A 15,345-nucleotide genomic window follows, 5' to 3' on the forward strand; every position below is an offset into this window, starting at 1 on the left:
CTCCCAGCAGCTCTCACGGAGACACTGTCATCACTGCCATTTAGTCCAGACAGAAACGGGCTCAGAGTTTAAAAGGCCTGCCCAGCGTCACCTGGCCAGGAAACAGGGGAAGCCGGACTTACACCAGACATTGGGCTCCAAAGCCTGATGATATAAGCTCAGCTCCCAAATTTGAAAACCTAACATGGCCAAGCACATGATCGGGTGAGGTCAGCATCACTCTCAGTGCCATTTTCCAAGGGAGGAAACTGAAGCCAGAGGGGGAAGCAAATATACCCAGAGTCACAGAACAAGGAAGAGGTGGAGGCAGGATTTGAACCCAGGTGTGTGTGAGTCTGAGAATAACAGAGAAGAGCAGCACACACCATTCAATCCTTGCAACACCCCTTCGTGGCCAACATTACAATTACTGCCACTTTTCAGATGAGGAAGCTTGACAGCAGGGCTTTCGTGCCCAGGCCCGCAGCCTGCAGGAAGGGGAACTGGGCCTCAGTGCTGCCCACCTCACTCCAAAGCTTAAAACAGAGTGGCCATCGCATGTGTTATACACATAAAGCATCCAGTTTAATCTTCACCAAACCCAGCAAAGGTGATACTGCAAGTGGAGCTATTTTTTTCTACAGGAGGAAACAGGCCAGAGGGGATGTCGGTGCCCAAGACCACACAGAGGTCAAATACCATGCAAATACCACAGGGGGTGGGGGGGGGGGGGGCGTGTCTGTGTTTATTTCAACCCCTTCCCAGTAGGTGGCAGTACAGTGTCTTGTCCCAGCAGAAGAAGTCCCTGGTGCCAACATGGAAACCAAGGGTGTTGGGAGAGGGGCGCCTTTTTTCTGATTCACATCCAGGACCACTATGGGTTAAGGGTGGTCCTGATGGAAGAGGCGGCCAGGCTTTGAACCACAACCAGCTACTTCTAGAGTTGTACTAGCTTCCCAAGGACACTGCAGGGGCCCCGAGGGGAAGGTTCTTGTTCTGCGGTGAACACCCACCCGCCGTGTCCCGTGGGAGGTGGGGAGGGAGTCACTTCTTCTTCTGCACGTGGCCACAGTCGTACTTGCCCCGCACGATGGTGAGCTTGACGCCGGGCAGGTCCTGCGTGCGGCCGCCCTGCACGAGCACGACGTGGTGCTCCTGCAGGCTGTGGCCCTCTCCGGGGATGAAGCAGACGGCCTCCCGACCGGTGCTGAGCCGCACGCGGCAGCATTTGCGGTTGGCCGAGTTGGGCTTCTTGGGCTTGCGGATGAACGTGCGCAGGACCACGCCCTTCAGCTGCGGCCGGCCCTCCATGGGGCCCACTTTCGGAGGCGGATGCTTCGGAGGTCCCCGGCGGTGCATCTGGTTCAGGGTGGCCATGGGACGTGTGGCCCAAGGCCGCGGGGCCAGGGCTAGGCCTGGAGAGACACAACCGGGAGGGCCAGTTGGGGGGCGGGCGGCGGCGGTTATTATCCCAGCGAACAGATAATAGCATCAGCCACCCCGCTCTGCTGTTCTCGGCACCGCTGTTCTCCGCACCGTTCCAAGCACTTCGCCAGGCTGCATTTGTTTACGGCTAGGGGTACTCACGGCTGAGAGTAATATAACGTTTATGGAGTAACCACCACGTGTCAGGTTCTATTTTAAGCATTTTCTATGAATTAACTCATTTTATTCTGCAAAGAAGACATTAATTTTAATGCTGTTTAAACAACAGTAAACGCAAACAGGCTCCCACTGTGTCCTGTACTGGTCTATGCATCGTACCTACGTTAATTCATGCTGCTCCACAGCGACCCCACGGGGTATCCCTGGGAGCTGTCACTCCTCCTCCTCCCGTCACACCCACTCCTATCCCGGTGAGCAGATCCTGTCAACTGAACCTTCACAACAGATCAGAATCCCTCTTCTCCCTCCGCCACGGCATCCACCCTGGTCCTGTCCACCCCTGTCTCCCACTGGACTCTCCTGTCCTCCTTCCTCCTCCTCCCAGGTCTCCCGACTCCTACTGCCTGCTCCCCACCCGAAGCCACAGGGACCCTATGGACACCTGGGTCAGATCACATCCCTCCCTTGCTCAGAGCCCTCTTGTGGCTCCATCTCAGTGAGGGTAAGAGCCAAATCCCACGAGGCCCCACATGGTCTGCGAGCTATTTCTCTGACCTCATCTCCTCACTCGCCCCCTCGTTCTCCCTGCTCCAGCCTCAGCCCGTGTTCACAAACAGATCAACAGAAAGGAGGGCAGTGTGGCTGCAATGCAGTGAGAGGAAAGGCAGGCGGGGGAAAAGGGCAGGAACAGGGTTCTAAGGTAGATGACGGGATGTGCTCATAGACAGGGAATAGGACATAAAAAGACTCAAACAACTGGATTCTCTTCAACAAACATTCATTGAGCACCTATTGGCCCCAATCAATAATGGAGACACAGTGGTGACTGAGACACCCTGGGCCATGTCCTCTTGGAGCTCCCAGGCCAGAGCTGTGAGGTGCATCCTCTCTCTGTGTCACTAGCACGAATGCCCTCTTGACACCCAAACGTCACACTCCCCTCTAGATTCAGGGCAGATCCTGGCCCTACGGTCCATTTCCATGTGTCCTTATGCCTCAAGTTACAGCAGAATCCTCAGAAAGTATGAGACATTCCTAGAAGTCTCTTCCTACTGGTCTTCCCTTGAGCGAGACTGTTCACCTCTCAGTGCCTCAGTGTCCTCATCTGTATGGTGGGCACCACAGTCAGGTCTCCCTCCTGAGCACCGTGTGTGAGAGGCTTCCACGAAATATGCATGTCAAGCCAGCCCAGATTCCCCAAGCAGGGCACAGATCTGTCTTGTCCAGTCCTGTGACCCTTGGTGAATAAAGGTCTGCAGAGTGACTGAGTAGAATATTTCTCATAAGGGCATGGCCCAGAAGAATCATTTGATGTTCGTGCAAGAAATAGGTTCATAAATAAAGTGTCCCTCTCAGTGCCTGGTATGCACTAGGCTCTTGAAAAACATCAGTTGGGGACTTCCCTGGCGGTCCAGTGGTTAAGACTCCACGCTTCCACTGCAAGGGTGCAAGGGGCGCGGGTTTGATCCCTGATCAGGGAACTAAGATCCCACAAGCCGTGTGGCTCGGCCAAAAAAAAAAGGAAAAGAAAACGTCAGTTGAATGAATGACTTCAAAGTCTTGCTTGGATGTCTCACCCATGGGAAGTATTTAACATTATTTGCTGAAAAAAATAATTGACCCGAACTCCTGATACCCACCTGACGCCTAGCAGCCCTCAATGCTACTTCCTACCTCTTGCCCTTGCAACCCCAGCTCCGCCAAAACCCATCGTGTATCCATCCCTGATTTAAAACTCTGATTCCCTCGGGGCTATGGCAGAGGGACACAAGTCCCAGGGGAAATAACCCTTACGCTGCCTCGTCTCTGCAGCCCAAGCCCCCCACTTACCATGATTTAGGGACGTGCTGAGGCCACGGAGAAGGCCGGACCAGGACATCCCGCCGCCTGCAGCGTCCCTGTGTTAGGGGATAATAGACTCAGCAAGCAGGAGGAGGGGAAAGTCGCCATAGTCGGGGGAGGGTCCAAATCCTCCCCATCCCGCTCTCGGGGCCTTCCGATTAAATCTAAGGAATTTCCTCTCACTGTATAACCACAACCCCTAACGCTGCTAACAGAAAATCCCTCCGTAAATTTAGTCTTGCTCTGAATAGGCTCTCGCAACCGCCCCCGCTCACAAACAGAAGGAAACCAGAAACTGAGGGGAGGCCCGAGAAGTTTGGAGGACCCGAGAACTCTGTCGACCTTACCGATCCTAGCCGGGTCCACAGACACGCCGAATCCGGCCTCTAGCGCGGTCTGGGGATTATCCCGGCAGGGATTGGCTGGTTCTGCCTCTCGCGTACACTGAAGGGGCGGGGAACAGACGACGATTGGGCAACGACAGTGTCAATCTCGGTCAACTGTTCTCGCTGATCTTTGTTTTTTGCGGCATGGGAGGGGGCTCACCCCTTCCAGGCTCTGATTGGCTAGTCCCGAGAATAGCTGCTTTGCAATTAGTCTAAACGCGTAGTGGGCGGGACGAAGAGGGCGGGACGGAGAGTGCGTGACTCTTTGTCCCCCTTCCAAGATGGCTGCGTCCACAGTGCGGCGCTTGTGGCCTCTGGTGGCTGCTCGGAGCCTGCGGCTCCGGGGAGGCTGCGTTTGCAACCAGAGCCCAAGGAGAAGTTTCGCTACGGAGAGACGAGACAGGAACCTCCTGTACGAGCACGCGCGTGAGGGCTACAGCGCGCTCCCTCAGCTGGACATGGAGCCGCTGTGCGCATACCCGGAAGAGGCCGCGCGCGCCCTGGAGCTCCGCAAGGGGGAGCTGCGGTCGGAGGATCTGCCCGCGATCGTGAGTGCGCTTGCGCCGGCCGGTGGTTGCGAGGCCGGACCGCTCTGTCTATTGGCTGTTCGTTTTACAGATGAAATGGGCTTGCAAGAAACTCTCCAACAGGGGGCGGTCTTATCGCAGGAATTTTAGTTCCTTCCCAAGTTTAGCTAACGTGTTGTGCTTGGCACCTAACTACGTGCCAGTTAGCCAGAGTGCTAAGGCCCTACTGTCTAGTTACCCATGATGCTCCTGTCCCATAAAGCGTGCTGGGTACCCACTCTGCGTTAGGAACTTACTGTCTGCCAGTGTCCTCTGTGCTTAGACCTCATGCCAGGCTTATCCTAAGGCCACGAAGGAAAATGGGGGACAGGGGTGTGAATCAGCGGCGGGGGGTGTGAATCAGCGGTGGGAGGGGGGTTGCCTCTTGCCTTTGGAGAGTGAGAGGTAGAGTTGTGCACCTACCCCACAGGTAGCGGGCAGTTAAATAGTGTTATTTAATGAATGAATGTGCTTTTGAACAGATATGTAGGGAGCGCCCCTGTTATGTTACAGATGTTGAGAATAAGACAGTGAATAATAATAATAATAATAGTAATAAAGCTAACACTTACATAATACTACATGCTGGGGAACTAGAACCAGGGTCACTGTATTTCTAGACCCTGCTGGGGTGCTGAGGATGATGGGGACCCCAAATCCTCCCAGCCCTCTCTTGGTCCCCCCTACCATCCTATTTTAAGTGCTTTATACAGATGAGTCTCATTTAAATTTCACAACTCTATGAGGTGGGTACCATTATTTCTCCTATTTTATCAGAGGGGAAATTAAGGCTCAGAGAAGTTAATTAAAAAAGAAAAAATAGGAACTTACTTGGTGGTGCAGTGGTTAAGAATCCGCCTGCCAGTGCAGGTGACACGGGTACAAGCCCCGGTCCGGGAAGATCCCACATGCCGCAGAGCAACAAATCCCGTGCACCACAACTACTAAGCCTGTGCTCTAGAGCCGGCGAGCCACAACTACTGAGCCCGTGTGCCACAACTACTGAAGCCCACGTGCCTAGAGCCCGAGCACCGCAACAAGGGAAGCCACCGCAATGAGAAGCCCGCGCACTGCAAGGAAGAGTAGCCCCCGCTCGCCACAACTTAGAGGAAGCCTGTGCGCAGCAAGGAAGACCCAATGCAGCCTAAAATAAATTAAAAATTAATTAATTAATTTTTCAAAAAAGAAAAAGAAAAAATATATGGCAGCTCCTCAAAAAATTAAACATAGAATTACCATGTATTTCAGCAATTCCACTTCTGGGTATATACCCAAAAAGAACTGAAAGAAGGTACTTAGATATTTGTATGCCCACGTTTATAGCTGCGTTAGTCACAGTAGTCAAAAGGTGGAAGCAACCCGAGGGTCCACTGATGGATAAATGGATAAACAAAATGTGGTAAATACATACAATGGAATAACATTCAGCCTTAAAAAGGAAGGAAATTCTGACACATGCTGCAACATGGATGCACTTTAAAGACGTTATGCTAAGTGAAATTTGCCAGTCACAAAAGGGCAAATACTGTGTGATTCCAGTTGTATGAGGCACCTGGAGCAAATTCAGAGAGACAGAATGTAGAACGGTGGTTGCCAGGGGCAGGAGGAGGGGAGAAAGTTTAATGGGTACAGAGTTTCAGTTTGGGAATGTAAAAAAGTTCCAGAGATGGGTAGTTATGATAGCATGACGATATAAATGTACTTAATGCCACTGAACTGTACACTTTAAAAAAAATTTTTATTGGAGTAGTTGATTTACAATATTGTGTTAGTTTCTGCTATACAGCAAAGTGAATCAGTTATACATATACATATATCCACTCTTTTTTGGATTTTTTTCCATATAGGTCATTACGGAATATTGAGTGGAGTTCCCTGTGCTATACATTAGGTCCTTATTAGTTATCTATTTTATATAGTGTGTATAGGTCAGTCCCAATCTCCCAATTTATCCCTCCCCCCCCCCCCCCGAACTGTACACTTAAAAAATGGTTAAAGGACTTCCCTGGTGGCACAGTGGTTAAGAATCCGCCTGCCAATGCAGGGGACGTGGGTTCCAGCCCTGGTCCGGGAAGATCCCACATGCCGCGGAGCAACTAAGCCTGTGCACCACAACTACTGAGCCTGCACTCTAGAGCCCACGAGCCACAACTACTGAGCCCACATGCCACAACTACTGAAGCCCATGCACCTAGAGCCTGTGCTCCACAACAAGAGAAGCCACTGCAATGAAGAGTAGCCCCCTCTCGCCGCAACTAGAGAAAGCCCGCGTGCAGCAATGAAGACCCAATGCAGCCAAAAATAAATAAATTAAATAAATTTTTTTAAATACTTTTTTAATTTTTAAAATGGTACATTTTATGTATATTTTATCTCAATTTACTAAAGTGCTGGTTTAGAGACCCTAAGTTAAATTTATAACCCACAAATGGGCCACATTCCAAACCTTGAAAAACACTTCCTTAGGGCATAAGTATGGAGAGGAATATGGCATGTGGCTTGGCAGGCAGTAGCAAGGCATGCAGTTTGTTCCTAGGGGCACTGGGGGCCTAGGGTGCTCTCAGGCAGGAGAGGATTGTATAAGAGCTCTGGCTGGATTGGAGAAGGTGAACCTGAAGGCCAGGAGGCTGGCACAGGGCTTCTGGTGGGAGCTGACGGGATCTGGGGTGGGGCAGGAGTGGGGAGATGATGGAAGCACAGGTCTGACGGGTGTTCATGAGGCAGAAAGGTCAGGACGTGGTACCTGGCTGTGGGGCTGGGGTGGAGGGTGGGCGTTAGTGGGGCTGTCCCTGAGGAGGAGGAGGAGCAGATGTGGGGGAGATACTTTTCGCAGAGTCACTCTTGCACACAGTGAGCCGTGAGGTGTCCAGGAGACATCCAGGGGGAGCCACCAAGTGGGTAACAAACCATCCTGTGATCGCCCTCTCTCCCCTTCTGGTTTCCCCTCTCCTTTCCAGGGAGGTAGGACAGTGTTGCTTGCACCATTTTGTCCAAGGGAAAACTGCAACCAGAGAGGACAGAGGGCTTTGCTCGGGGATCTGGGCTCACAGAGGGACTCTACAGCAGTAGGTGTGCCCAAAGAGTGAGAGCTGGAGGGGGCCAGGTTTCTCCTGCCCCTCCTGACCCCCCTGGGCTGGTGAGTGCAGGTATAGCTGCCGTGGCCGCCCCATAGGACACAGGCTGTTTTGCTCTCACGTGAGAGTCAAGAGGTAAGTGCTGTGCAGCTCCACATCCCCCAGCGCCCAGGTAGCCCCTGCTCACGCAACTAGAGCAAGCCCGCATGCAACAATGAAGACCCTTTGAAGACCCAGTGAAGACCTTTCATCTTCTTGCTCTGCATCCCTTAGGGGGTTGTCCTGTTCACCTCTCCTCAGGGTCCGTCGTCCAGTCCAAAGGGAGAGAGAAAGTCCAGTATGGGGGCTTATCTTTAAGGAGGCAACTCAAGAGTGACACCTACCACTTCAACTCATGTCCCTTGGTCAATCTTGGGCCCACAGACACATGTAGCTGCCCGGGAGGCTGGGAGTGTGTCTTAATTCTGGGCAGCTGCGTGCCCGGCTAAACATCAGGGGGTTCAAGTACTGAAGGGAAGGAGGGGAGAATGGCTACTGGGGGACAGTGAGTGGTCTCTGCCTCACCCCACCGCTGGTCCAGGGGGCCGAGGGGCCGAGGCTCCAGCCAGAAGGGGCAGGGGACAGTGGCCGCTTCACATCTCTCCCTCCTGTGTCCACCCCCAGATCGCGACATGGCAGGAGCTGAGGCAGCTGCGGGAGCAGATCCGGAGCCTGGAGGAGGAGAAGGGGGCCGTGGCTGAGGCAGTGCGGGCCCTGCTGGTGAGCGCGGGGGTCCTGGGTGGGTGGGGGTGTGGCAGTAGGATGCCTCTGGCTGCAGGTCACGGGAAACCCAATTTACGGAACGTGAAGGATGTGGACATTCATCATGTCACACAACAAGCCACCCAGGGCCAGGCATCCCCGGGGCTGATGAATTAGCAGCTCCCCCCAGCATCCTTAACCCTCTCTCTCCACCGGCAACTTCACCTTGTTGATTTGACCTCAGTTGCCCCCTCAGGGTCCAAGGGTGGCTGCCGTAGTACAGCGTCTCCTGGCATGTCTCTGCCAGAGGCAGAAAACAGGACTTCTCTTTCTTGAGTGCCTTTTCCAAGAGCAGGGAGACCTTCCCTGAAGCACCCAGTAGAGTCCCCTCATGTCTCAGGGGCCCAGACACCCCACAGCCACACCAGTCAATGGCAAGAGGCAACCTTGGCTGGGCCCACGCTCCCTGAACTGCAAGCTGCCCAGGGGAGGGTGAACTGAGTCAGGGGTCTCTGGCTAGAAGGAGGAAGGAGGGCAAATGGTCTTGGGTTAGACAGCCAACAGCATCTGCCACAGAGGGCTGAAAAACAGTCATCGTCGTAACAGCAGACACGTACATAACCGTCGCTGCCTGCCAGGCACTGTGCTAGGTGCTTTCCTTACTCTTAATCGTCACAGCTCTGTGAGACGGCAACAATACAAACCCGGTTCTACAGCTGAGGAAACCGAGACCTCAAGAGGTTAAAATGTGCCTGTCTCACAGCTAGGAAGCAGGAGCGGTGGGATTGGCACCCAGGCATTTGGGCAGCTTTTCACCACTCTCCCAACCCTAACTACATCTCCCAGTGACCTGCTGTGTCTTGCCAGGCCCTGGGCTACATGTGTCACAGGCGAGCAGCCAGTGAAAGCAGCAAAGTTGATCACAGTTCATGTTCAGTGAGCACTAGCTCATCTTCTCAGGAAGCCAGGCAACAGCCCTCCTAAGGAGCTCCTGTTATCAGCCCGTTTCACAGACCAGGATACCAAGGCTCAGAGAAGGGAAGAGATTTGCCCAAGGGCGCACAGCTGGTAGGCACCCAACATTCAGACCCAGATCTGCCTGATTCCCTCTGGTGCTCAGGACCACAGAAGGTTCAGAGTATCACAGACCCTTGGCCTCAGGCCTCCAAATGCATGCTCACAGACTTTACCATTCCGAGCCTCAGTTTTCTCATCTGTAAAACAGGGATCACATTGATGCGCAAAACTCATGGAGTGGGTTATGAAGAAATAGGATCGTATGAGAGTCCTCTGCACATGGCGAGGCATGAGGCAGCACTCAATAAATGGAGCTGCAGGCATGATTACTATTAGGTTATCTTGCCTCCTCCCAGCTTTACTGACAGAGAAACTGAGGCACAGAGTGGAGGAGGGTCCAGCCAGGCACTGGCAGAGCAAGGAATTCAGATCCCCTGGCCCTGACCGTTCACCCCTCCTCCCCATCCCCAACTTCATCAACCTGATCACCCCCTCCTTCTCTTTTCTACCAGGTAAACCAGGACAACAATCAAGTGCAGCAGGTACTACAGGGAGTTGATATCCTGTCCCTGGTGAGGGGTGGGCAGCAAAGATACCATTATCAGCCATGAAAGTCTCCATTGTATGTGATAGAAAACATAACTCAAATGGGAGTAAGGAAAATAACAACAACAGGCTCTATTGATTCATGAAACTAAAAAGACTGGCTTCAGGTACTGCTGGATCCAGGTCCTGGCCCATATTTGCTTCTGCTTCCTTCTTATTCCCAGACCAGCTTTCTCCCCTTGGGGCAAGGGCAGGCAGGGTCTGGTGCAAAGAGGACCATTTTCCTGACAGCTCCAGACACAGCCCTGGGTCTGATTCTCATGAGTTCGTCTTGGGTCATGTGCCTGTCTTTAAACCAATCACTATGGTCAAGGCAATGGAATGTTCTAGTAGACCAGGCCAGAGTCATGTCCCTGTGGACATGCCCTGTGGTGGTGAGGGGAGGTTCCTGAAAGGAAATTCAAGATGTTGAGCCAAAACAAGAAGCAGCAAACATCCACCACAGAGGTTGTGCTAGCCGGGATCAAGGTCAAACTGGTTGAGGGACCCCACCCACTCCTGGGCTCACCCTGCCTGCCCCACTCCCAGGACCCCCAATATCAGAGTCTGCGGGCACGTGGCCGGGAGATCCGGAAGCAGCTCATGCTCCTGTACCCCAAGGAGGCCCAGCTCGAGGAGCAGTTCTACCTGCAGGCGCTGAGGCTGCCCAACCAGACACACCCAGACGTGGTGAGCGTCGCGCTGGGCAGCGGCGGAGGCCAGGGGTCCACCTAGTACCACCTTCCCAGTGACACCCACTGTTTCCCTGCAGCCCGTCGGGGACGAAAGCCAGGCCCGAGTGCTCCATGTGGTTGGAGACAAGCCAGGTGGACCACAGCCCAGGCCAGGGGACCCCAGGCTGGGGGCGGGGGCTCCTGGGGTCTGGGACCATGGCTGGAGCCTATAGAGCCCCAGGGCTTTCTCATTTCTCACCCTGTCTCGTATGCGTGTGTGTGTGTGTGTGTGTGTGTGTGTGTGTGTACACGCACACATGTATCTGTCTTTTTCTTCCTCCCCCCTCTCTTTTCCTCTCTCTCCTTTTCTCTCCCTCCCTCTGTCCTCCTCTCCTTCCACTCTCTCTCTAATCCTTTCTCTCTGTCCCTGTTCCCTGTCTCTCCTCCCCCTCTTACCCCATTGCTTTTCATCCGTATATAGCTTTCTCCTTCCAACCCCGGGGCCACCTGGAAATAGCTGAGAAACTCGACATCATCCGTCAGAAGTGAGCCCCCCTCCCAGCCCCCAACGCCCAGCCCTCCCAACCCAACAGCTGGCTGCCGGCTCCGCCTCATTGAGCTCAGCATGGGATGTGGAACTGCCAGGGCCTTGCCCAGGCATGAATGTTTGATGCCCGGCCCCCCGCCTAGCAGCTGGCCCTCTGCCCCCGGGGTGCTTGAGTCCCCTTCTTCCCCCACCAGCCCTGGCCCACGTGCCCCCGCCTGTCTGCCCATCTGTCTCCCAGGCGTCTGTCCCACGTGTCTGGCCACCGCTCCTATTACCTGCGCGGGGCTGGGGCCCTCCTGCAGCACGGCCTGGTCAACTTCACACTCAACAAGCTCGTCCACCGGGTATGGGCCTGGATGGGAGGGTTGCCTGGAGGGGGTGGCATTGAAGCTGAGCTCCGAAGGCTCAGGGTGGAGAGCAGGGGGTGACCTCTGCTCCAGTCACTGTTTTCAGAGCTTTACATGTATTATTGACATATTTAATTCTTAGGACAACTTTATGAGGTGAGTGCTATTATTATCCCCTTTAAAGATGGAGGAGGGGGTAACTAGCCAGGGTCTCCCAGCTAGCGTGTGGAGCCGCACCTGTAACCACTGCCCCTCCCTGCCTGCTTGCAGTGTGCAGGGAGTGCTGGGGAAATACAGCACCCGTCGAAACTGGAGGGGTCGGCAAGGGCTGAATGCAGGGGATGTTGGCGCCGGGGAGCCACGGAAGGCTTTCAGCAGGGGAGGGACATGGTCAGATCTAAGTGGTATATCCAAGTGAGGAAACCAGGAGGCACCAGCAGAGGGGGCCCCAGTGACAGGGGCCCAGGACCCTGGGTCCAGCTCCAAGCCCACTGCTCAGGCCTGCCTCGATTTCCTCTGAAGTGAAATGGACTTCGGAGTGACACGGGGGAGCCGTTGGCCCACCCTGCAGCGTCCTTTCTTCGGGCCTGAGCTTGGGGTCTGGTGGGGGTCCTGGCTGTGCTCCTCACCCCTCCCGTCCCCCCTCACAGGGCTTCACCCCCATGACGGTGCCAGACCTTCTCCGAGGAGCTGTGTTTGTGAGTGAGGACTCTCGGTTCCCCACGCCCAGCCGTGTGTCAGGCCCCATTCTGAGGGCTCCAGGTGGAGAGACCAGCCTGTCTCCGCCGAGGAACCTGCCCTGGGGCTGGGCTGAGGGGGTCAAGCCGTAACAGGGAGCTCAGGGTGATTCCAGATGCTTTTAGGGGAGGAGCAGGGGTTGTGACTGCACAGTGGGGGCCACCCAGGTTACCTGTCCCCTGACCTCTGTGGCCTGGCCTCCTTCCCAGGAAGGCTGTGGGATGACACCAAATGCCAAACCATCCCAAATTTACAACATCGACCCCTCCCGCTTTGAAGACCTCAACCTGGCCGGGACAGCAGAGGTGGGACTTGCAGGTGAGTTCTTACCTGGGGGCAAGAGTGGGGTGAGGACACCTCCAGTGTCCTCAGAGCAGGAGGGGATCGAAAGGGGACAGCCAGGAGCCTCCTGGGGGGTGATGGCTGCACGCCCAGGATATCTCAGCGACCCCAGGGCCTACGTTTACAGTTGTGTAGGTTGTTTACTGCACAGTGGTACGGTGAGGATCCAGCCACATGTCCTGACTTGAGGTTGCGTCTGCTAGAGGGGACATCTTTTCTAATTCTCACAAAGGTTTCCTATGGCTGGATGGATGGTGGCCTTGGCTGACCCATTCTGTACCCCTCTCCTCCCAGGCTACTTCATGGACCACTCCGTGGCCTTCAGGGACCTGCCAATCAGGTGATGCCCAGTTCCTTTAGACCTTGTCCCCACCAGTGACATTGCCTCTCCTCTCCCTGACCCCACCTACCCTGCTCCCCCCAGGATGGTTTGTTCCAGCACCTGCTACCGGGCAGAAACAGACACGGGGAAGGAGCCGTGGGGGCTGTATCGAGTGCACCACTTCACCAAGGTTGGCATAGCTAGGACTGGCAACAGCCCAGCGCCCCAGCCCGTCAAGCCCAACAGCCTAGCGCCTCCTGACTCCTGTGCCCCCCGCCCTGCCCCAGGTGGAGATGTTTGGGGTGACAGGCCCTGGGCTGGAGCAGAGCTCGCAGCTGCTGGAGGAGTTCCTGTCCCTTCAGATGGAGATCTTGACAGAGCTGGGCTTGCACTTCCGGTGCGGGGAGGGGCGGGGGGCTGAGGTGGGTGGCAGAGGGTGGGGTGAGGGAGGAGGGAGGGAAGGGCTGGCTAGGTGCTCCCGCATCTTGAAAATCTTCACCACCTCTTCTCCCTCTGCCCTCTTTTGCCTGTGTTACGATTATATATAGGATGTCCGTGTACCTATCAATCTATAAAATCCCGTATAGGATCATAATGGCAGCATAAGTTGCGCAGGGCACTCCAGTGTCAAGGCCAGGCCCCTTCCCTCCTGTTGCTCCCCATCCCTAGGGTGCTGCCTGGTCTGGGTGGTCCAAGACAGCTTTTCACCCTCCAGGGGGGCGGGCACACCCCTTCCCTTTAAGGGGGTGACTGGACGTCACAAGCCCCACCTCCTCTCACACCCTGTCAGTCACACGGAGCTTTCAAGAGAAGCTGAGAAGTGTGGACTTTTATCTGGGTGACCCATTACAAAATCTGAGGGTGCTGCTGTTATAGAAGGAAGAACGGCCATGGTGAACAGCCCAGAGGCTCGGCCACCTCTTCCCCTTTGCCACTGTCATCTCGTTTATCACTTGCATTTCCCTCTTTTTGGCTACCTCTTCCATCACCTCCCCTTCCCCCTCCTCCCCCTCCCCCTCCACCACCTCTCACCCGCTGGCCTTTGCCATGTCTTTCTCCTGGGCTGCAGGGTCCTGGACATGCCCACCCAGGAGCTGGGCCTGCCCGCCTACCGCAAGTTTGACATCGAGGCCTGGATGCCGGGCCGAGGCCGCTTTGGCGAGGTGAGCCCCCTGCCCGGCGGGGCCACAGGGTGGGAAAGAGGACCCCACCGCCGCCGACGGCCCATCCTCTCAGCCCACCCCACCCCCATGCCCAGGTCACCAGTGCTTCCAACTGCACGGACTTCCAGAGCCGCCGCCTCCACGTCATGGTCCAGACGGAGGCCGGGGAGCTGCAGTTCGCCCACACGGTGAGCCGCACACCCTCGCCCACCCTCCCCAGTGCCCCCGCGCCCCGGGCCCACCACCTCAGCCCCTCCCTGGGCCGGCCGGCCGCTGGCTCTGAGCGTGCCCCTCTCCCAGGTGAACGCCACAGCCTGTGCTGTCCCCCGCCTCCTCATCGCCCTCCTGGAGAGCAATCAGCAAAAGGTGAGGGGGCAGCGGGAGGATCTCACGCATCTCACGCCGGGAGGCGGAGGCTGCAGGGCTGGCAGGGCAGCGGCCTGAGGCCTGCTCTCTCCCCAGGACGGCTCGGTGCTCGTGCCCCCTGCCCTCCAGCCCTACCTCAGCACCGATCGGATCACGACCCCCACCCACGTGCCTCTCCAGTACATCGGCCCCAACCAGCCCCAGAAGCCCAGGCTCCCGGGCCAGCCTGCCTCGAGCTGAGGACTCATCCTCGTTGGCCAGTAGGGTTGTCGCTGCTTCCTGGAGCTTGGGGTCGCTGGGCCCCTGGGACCTGTTGTCCTGAGCCGTCCCGACATTTGCCTTCATGTCAGCTCCCCGCCTGGGCCCCTGGACTGCAGAGTCCACCACTCTGATGCCCCTACTTCCTCGGGATCAGTCAGTGACCCTGTTGTCGTTGGAGCTCCCAGCCTGCGCTGGGAAGCAGTGGTTCCTCCAAGGGGACTTGGAGGTTCTAGGGATGGGGGAAGGAGAGGGAGAGGAGGCCTCCGTCCCTCCTTGCTTCTTCCCGCCCTCAGTGCTTAAGAGAAAGTACCCCAATAAATGGTCGGAACAAAGGCATTTGTGGGTCTGTGAGTTAGGGAGGCGGCCTGGCCAACTTGCTAGGGATGCTGGGCTATTGCTCAGAGGTGCTGAATCCTCAAGGGGTCTGTGGCTGCAGGGACCACGCCAGAAGTGTCCAGCATCCCCAGAGCACGTGGAGGTAGCTTGGGGGGCACCGAGGGAACTGAGAGGATGCCGAGGCCTCTCCCCTGACTCTGGGACAAGTGGCAGCTCACGTCCAACCTCCCCCGTCGTTCCCCAGCTCCAGGTGGGGTCCAGGAAGCAGCCCAAACTCGGTGAAGCCAGAACTCGCTCCTCCCCTATGGCCCCTGTCTCAGTACCTGGAACTGCTCTCCCAGCTCCTCAGGCCGCAGCCCTGAGAGTCATCCTCGACTGTTCTCTCCTCTCCACATCCACATCCACATCGCATCCTTCAGCAAACCCTGGCGGCTCCTCCTTCAAAATATTTCCA

At 55.8% G+C, this 15,345-nt stretch overlaps 2 protein-coding genes across 5 annotated transcripts; one reads left to right on the forward strand and one right to left on the reverse strand.

Annotated features, from left to right (window-relative positions):
- Positions 1-542: 542 nt before the first annotated feature.
- MRPS12 (mitochondrial ribosomal protein S12) lies at positions 543-3,863 on the reverse strand. The gene is made up of 3 exons (XM_059905316.1): positions 3,774-3,863; positions 3,415-3,482; positions 543-1,394 (listed from the first exon to the last, which is right to left on the reverse strand). Exons 2-3 carry the CDS (start codon positions 3,461-3,463, stop codon positions 1,024-1,026), a joined length of 420 nt encoding a protein of 139 aa, XP_059761299.1. The 5' UTR covers positions 3,464-3,482; positions 3,774-3,863; the 3' UTR covers positions 543-1,023.
- Positions 3,864-4,087: 224 nt separating this feature from the next.
- Positions 4,088-14,887, forward strand: SARS2 (seryl-tRNA synthetase 2, mitochondrial). 4 transcript variants are annotated; one of them, XM_059905297.1, is made up of 16 exons: positions 4,088-4,360; positions 8,116-8,211; positions 9,723-9,752; positions 10,345-10,485; positions 10,568-10,622; positions 10,951-11,014; positions 11,255-11,360; positions 12,014-12,125; positions 12,315-12,419; positions 12,738-12,783; positions 12,868-12,955; positions 13,053-13,162; positions 13,835-13,928; positions 14,002-14,116; positions 14,229-14,294; positions 14,391-14,887. In XM_059905297.1, exons 1-16 carry the CDS (start codon positions 4,094-4,096, stop codon positions 14,684-14,686), a joined length of 1,791 nt encoding a protein of 596 aa, XP_059761280.1. In that variant the 5' UTR covers positions 4,088-4,093; the 3' UTR covers positions 14,687-14,887. The 4 variants fall into 4 exon arrangements, with proteins under 4 accessions (XP_059761280.1, XP_059761281.1, XP_059761282.1 ...); XM_059905298.1 differs by having other exon boundaries at positions 12,014-12,061; positions 12,311-12,419; XM_059905299.1 differs by having other exon boundaries at positions 14,024-14,116; positions 14,391-14,618.
- Positions 14,888-15,345: the final 458 nt, after the last annotated feature.

Source organism: Balaenoptera ricei, chromosome 19 (genome assembly GCF_028023285.1).
Source record: "Balaenoptera ricei isolate mBalRic1 chromosome 19, mBalRic1.hap2, whole genome shotgun sequence".
Lineage (NCBI taxonomy): Eukaryota > Metazoa > Chordata > Mammalia > Artiodactyla > Balaenopteridae > Balaenoptera > Balaenoptera ricei.

Bases quoted from the DNA above. Each gene is read 5' to 3' on its own strand.
- MRPS12 (XM_059905316.1), bottom strand. From the start codon at position 3,463: ATGTCCTGGTCCGGCCTTCTCCGTGGCCTCAGCACGTCCCTAAATCAT. The intron at 1,395-3,414 runs GTAAGTGGGGGG...GTGTCTCTCCAG, and splicing joins CAGCACGTCCCTAAATCATG to GCCTAGCCCTGGCCCCGCGG.
- SARS2 (XM_059905297.1), top strand. From the start codon at position 4,094: ATGGCTGCGTCCACAGTGCGGCGCTTGTGGCCTCTGGTGGCTGCTCGG. The intron at 12,126-12,314 runs GTGGAGAGACCA...CTTCCCAGGAAG, and splicing joins CCCCATTCTGAGGGCTCCAG to GCTGTGGGATGACACCAAAT. The intron at 12,956-13,052 runs GTTGGCATAGCT...GCCCTGCCCCAG, and splicing joins GAGTGCACCACTTCACCAAG to GTGGAGATGTTTGGGGTGAC.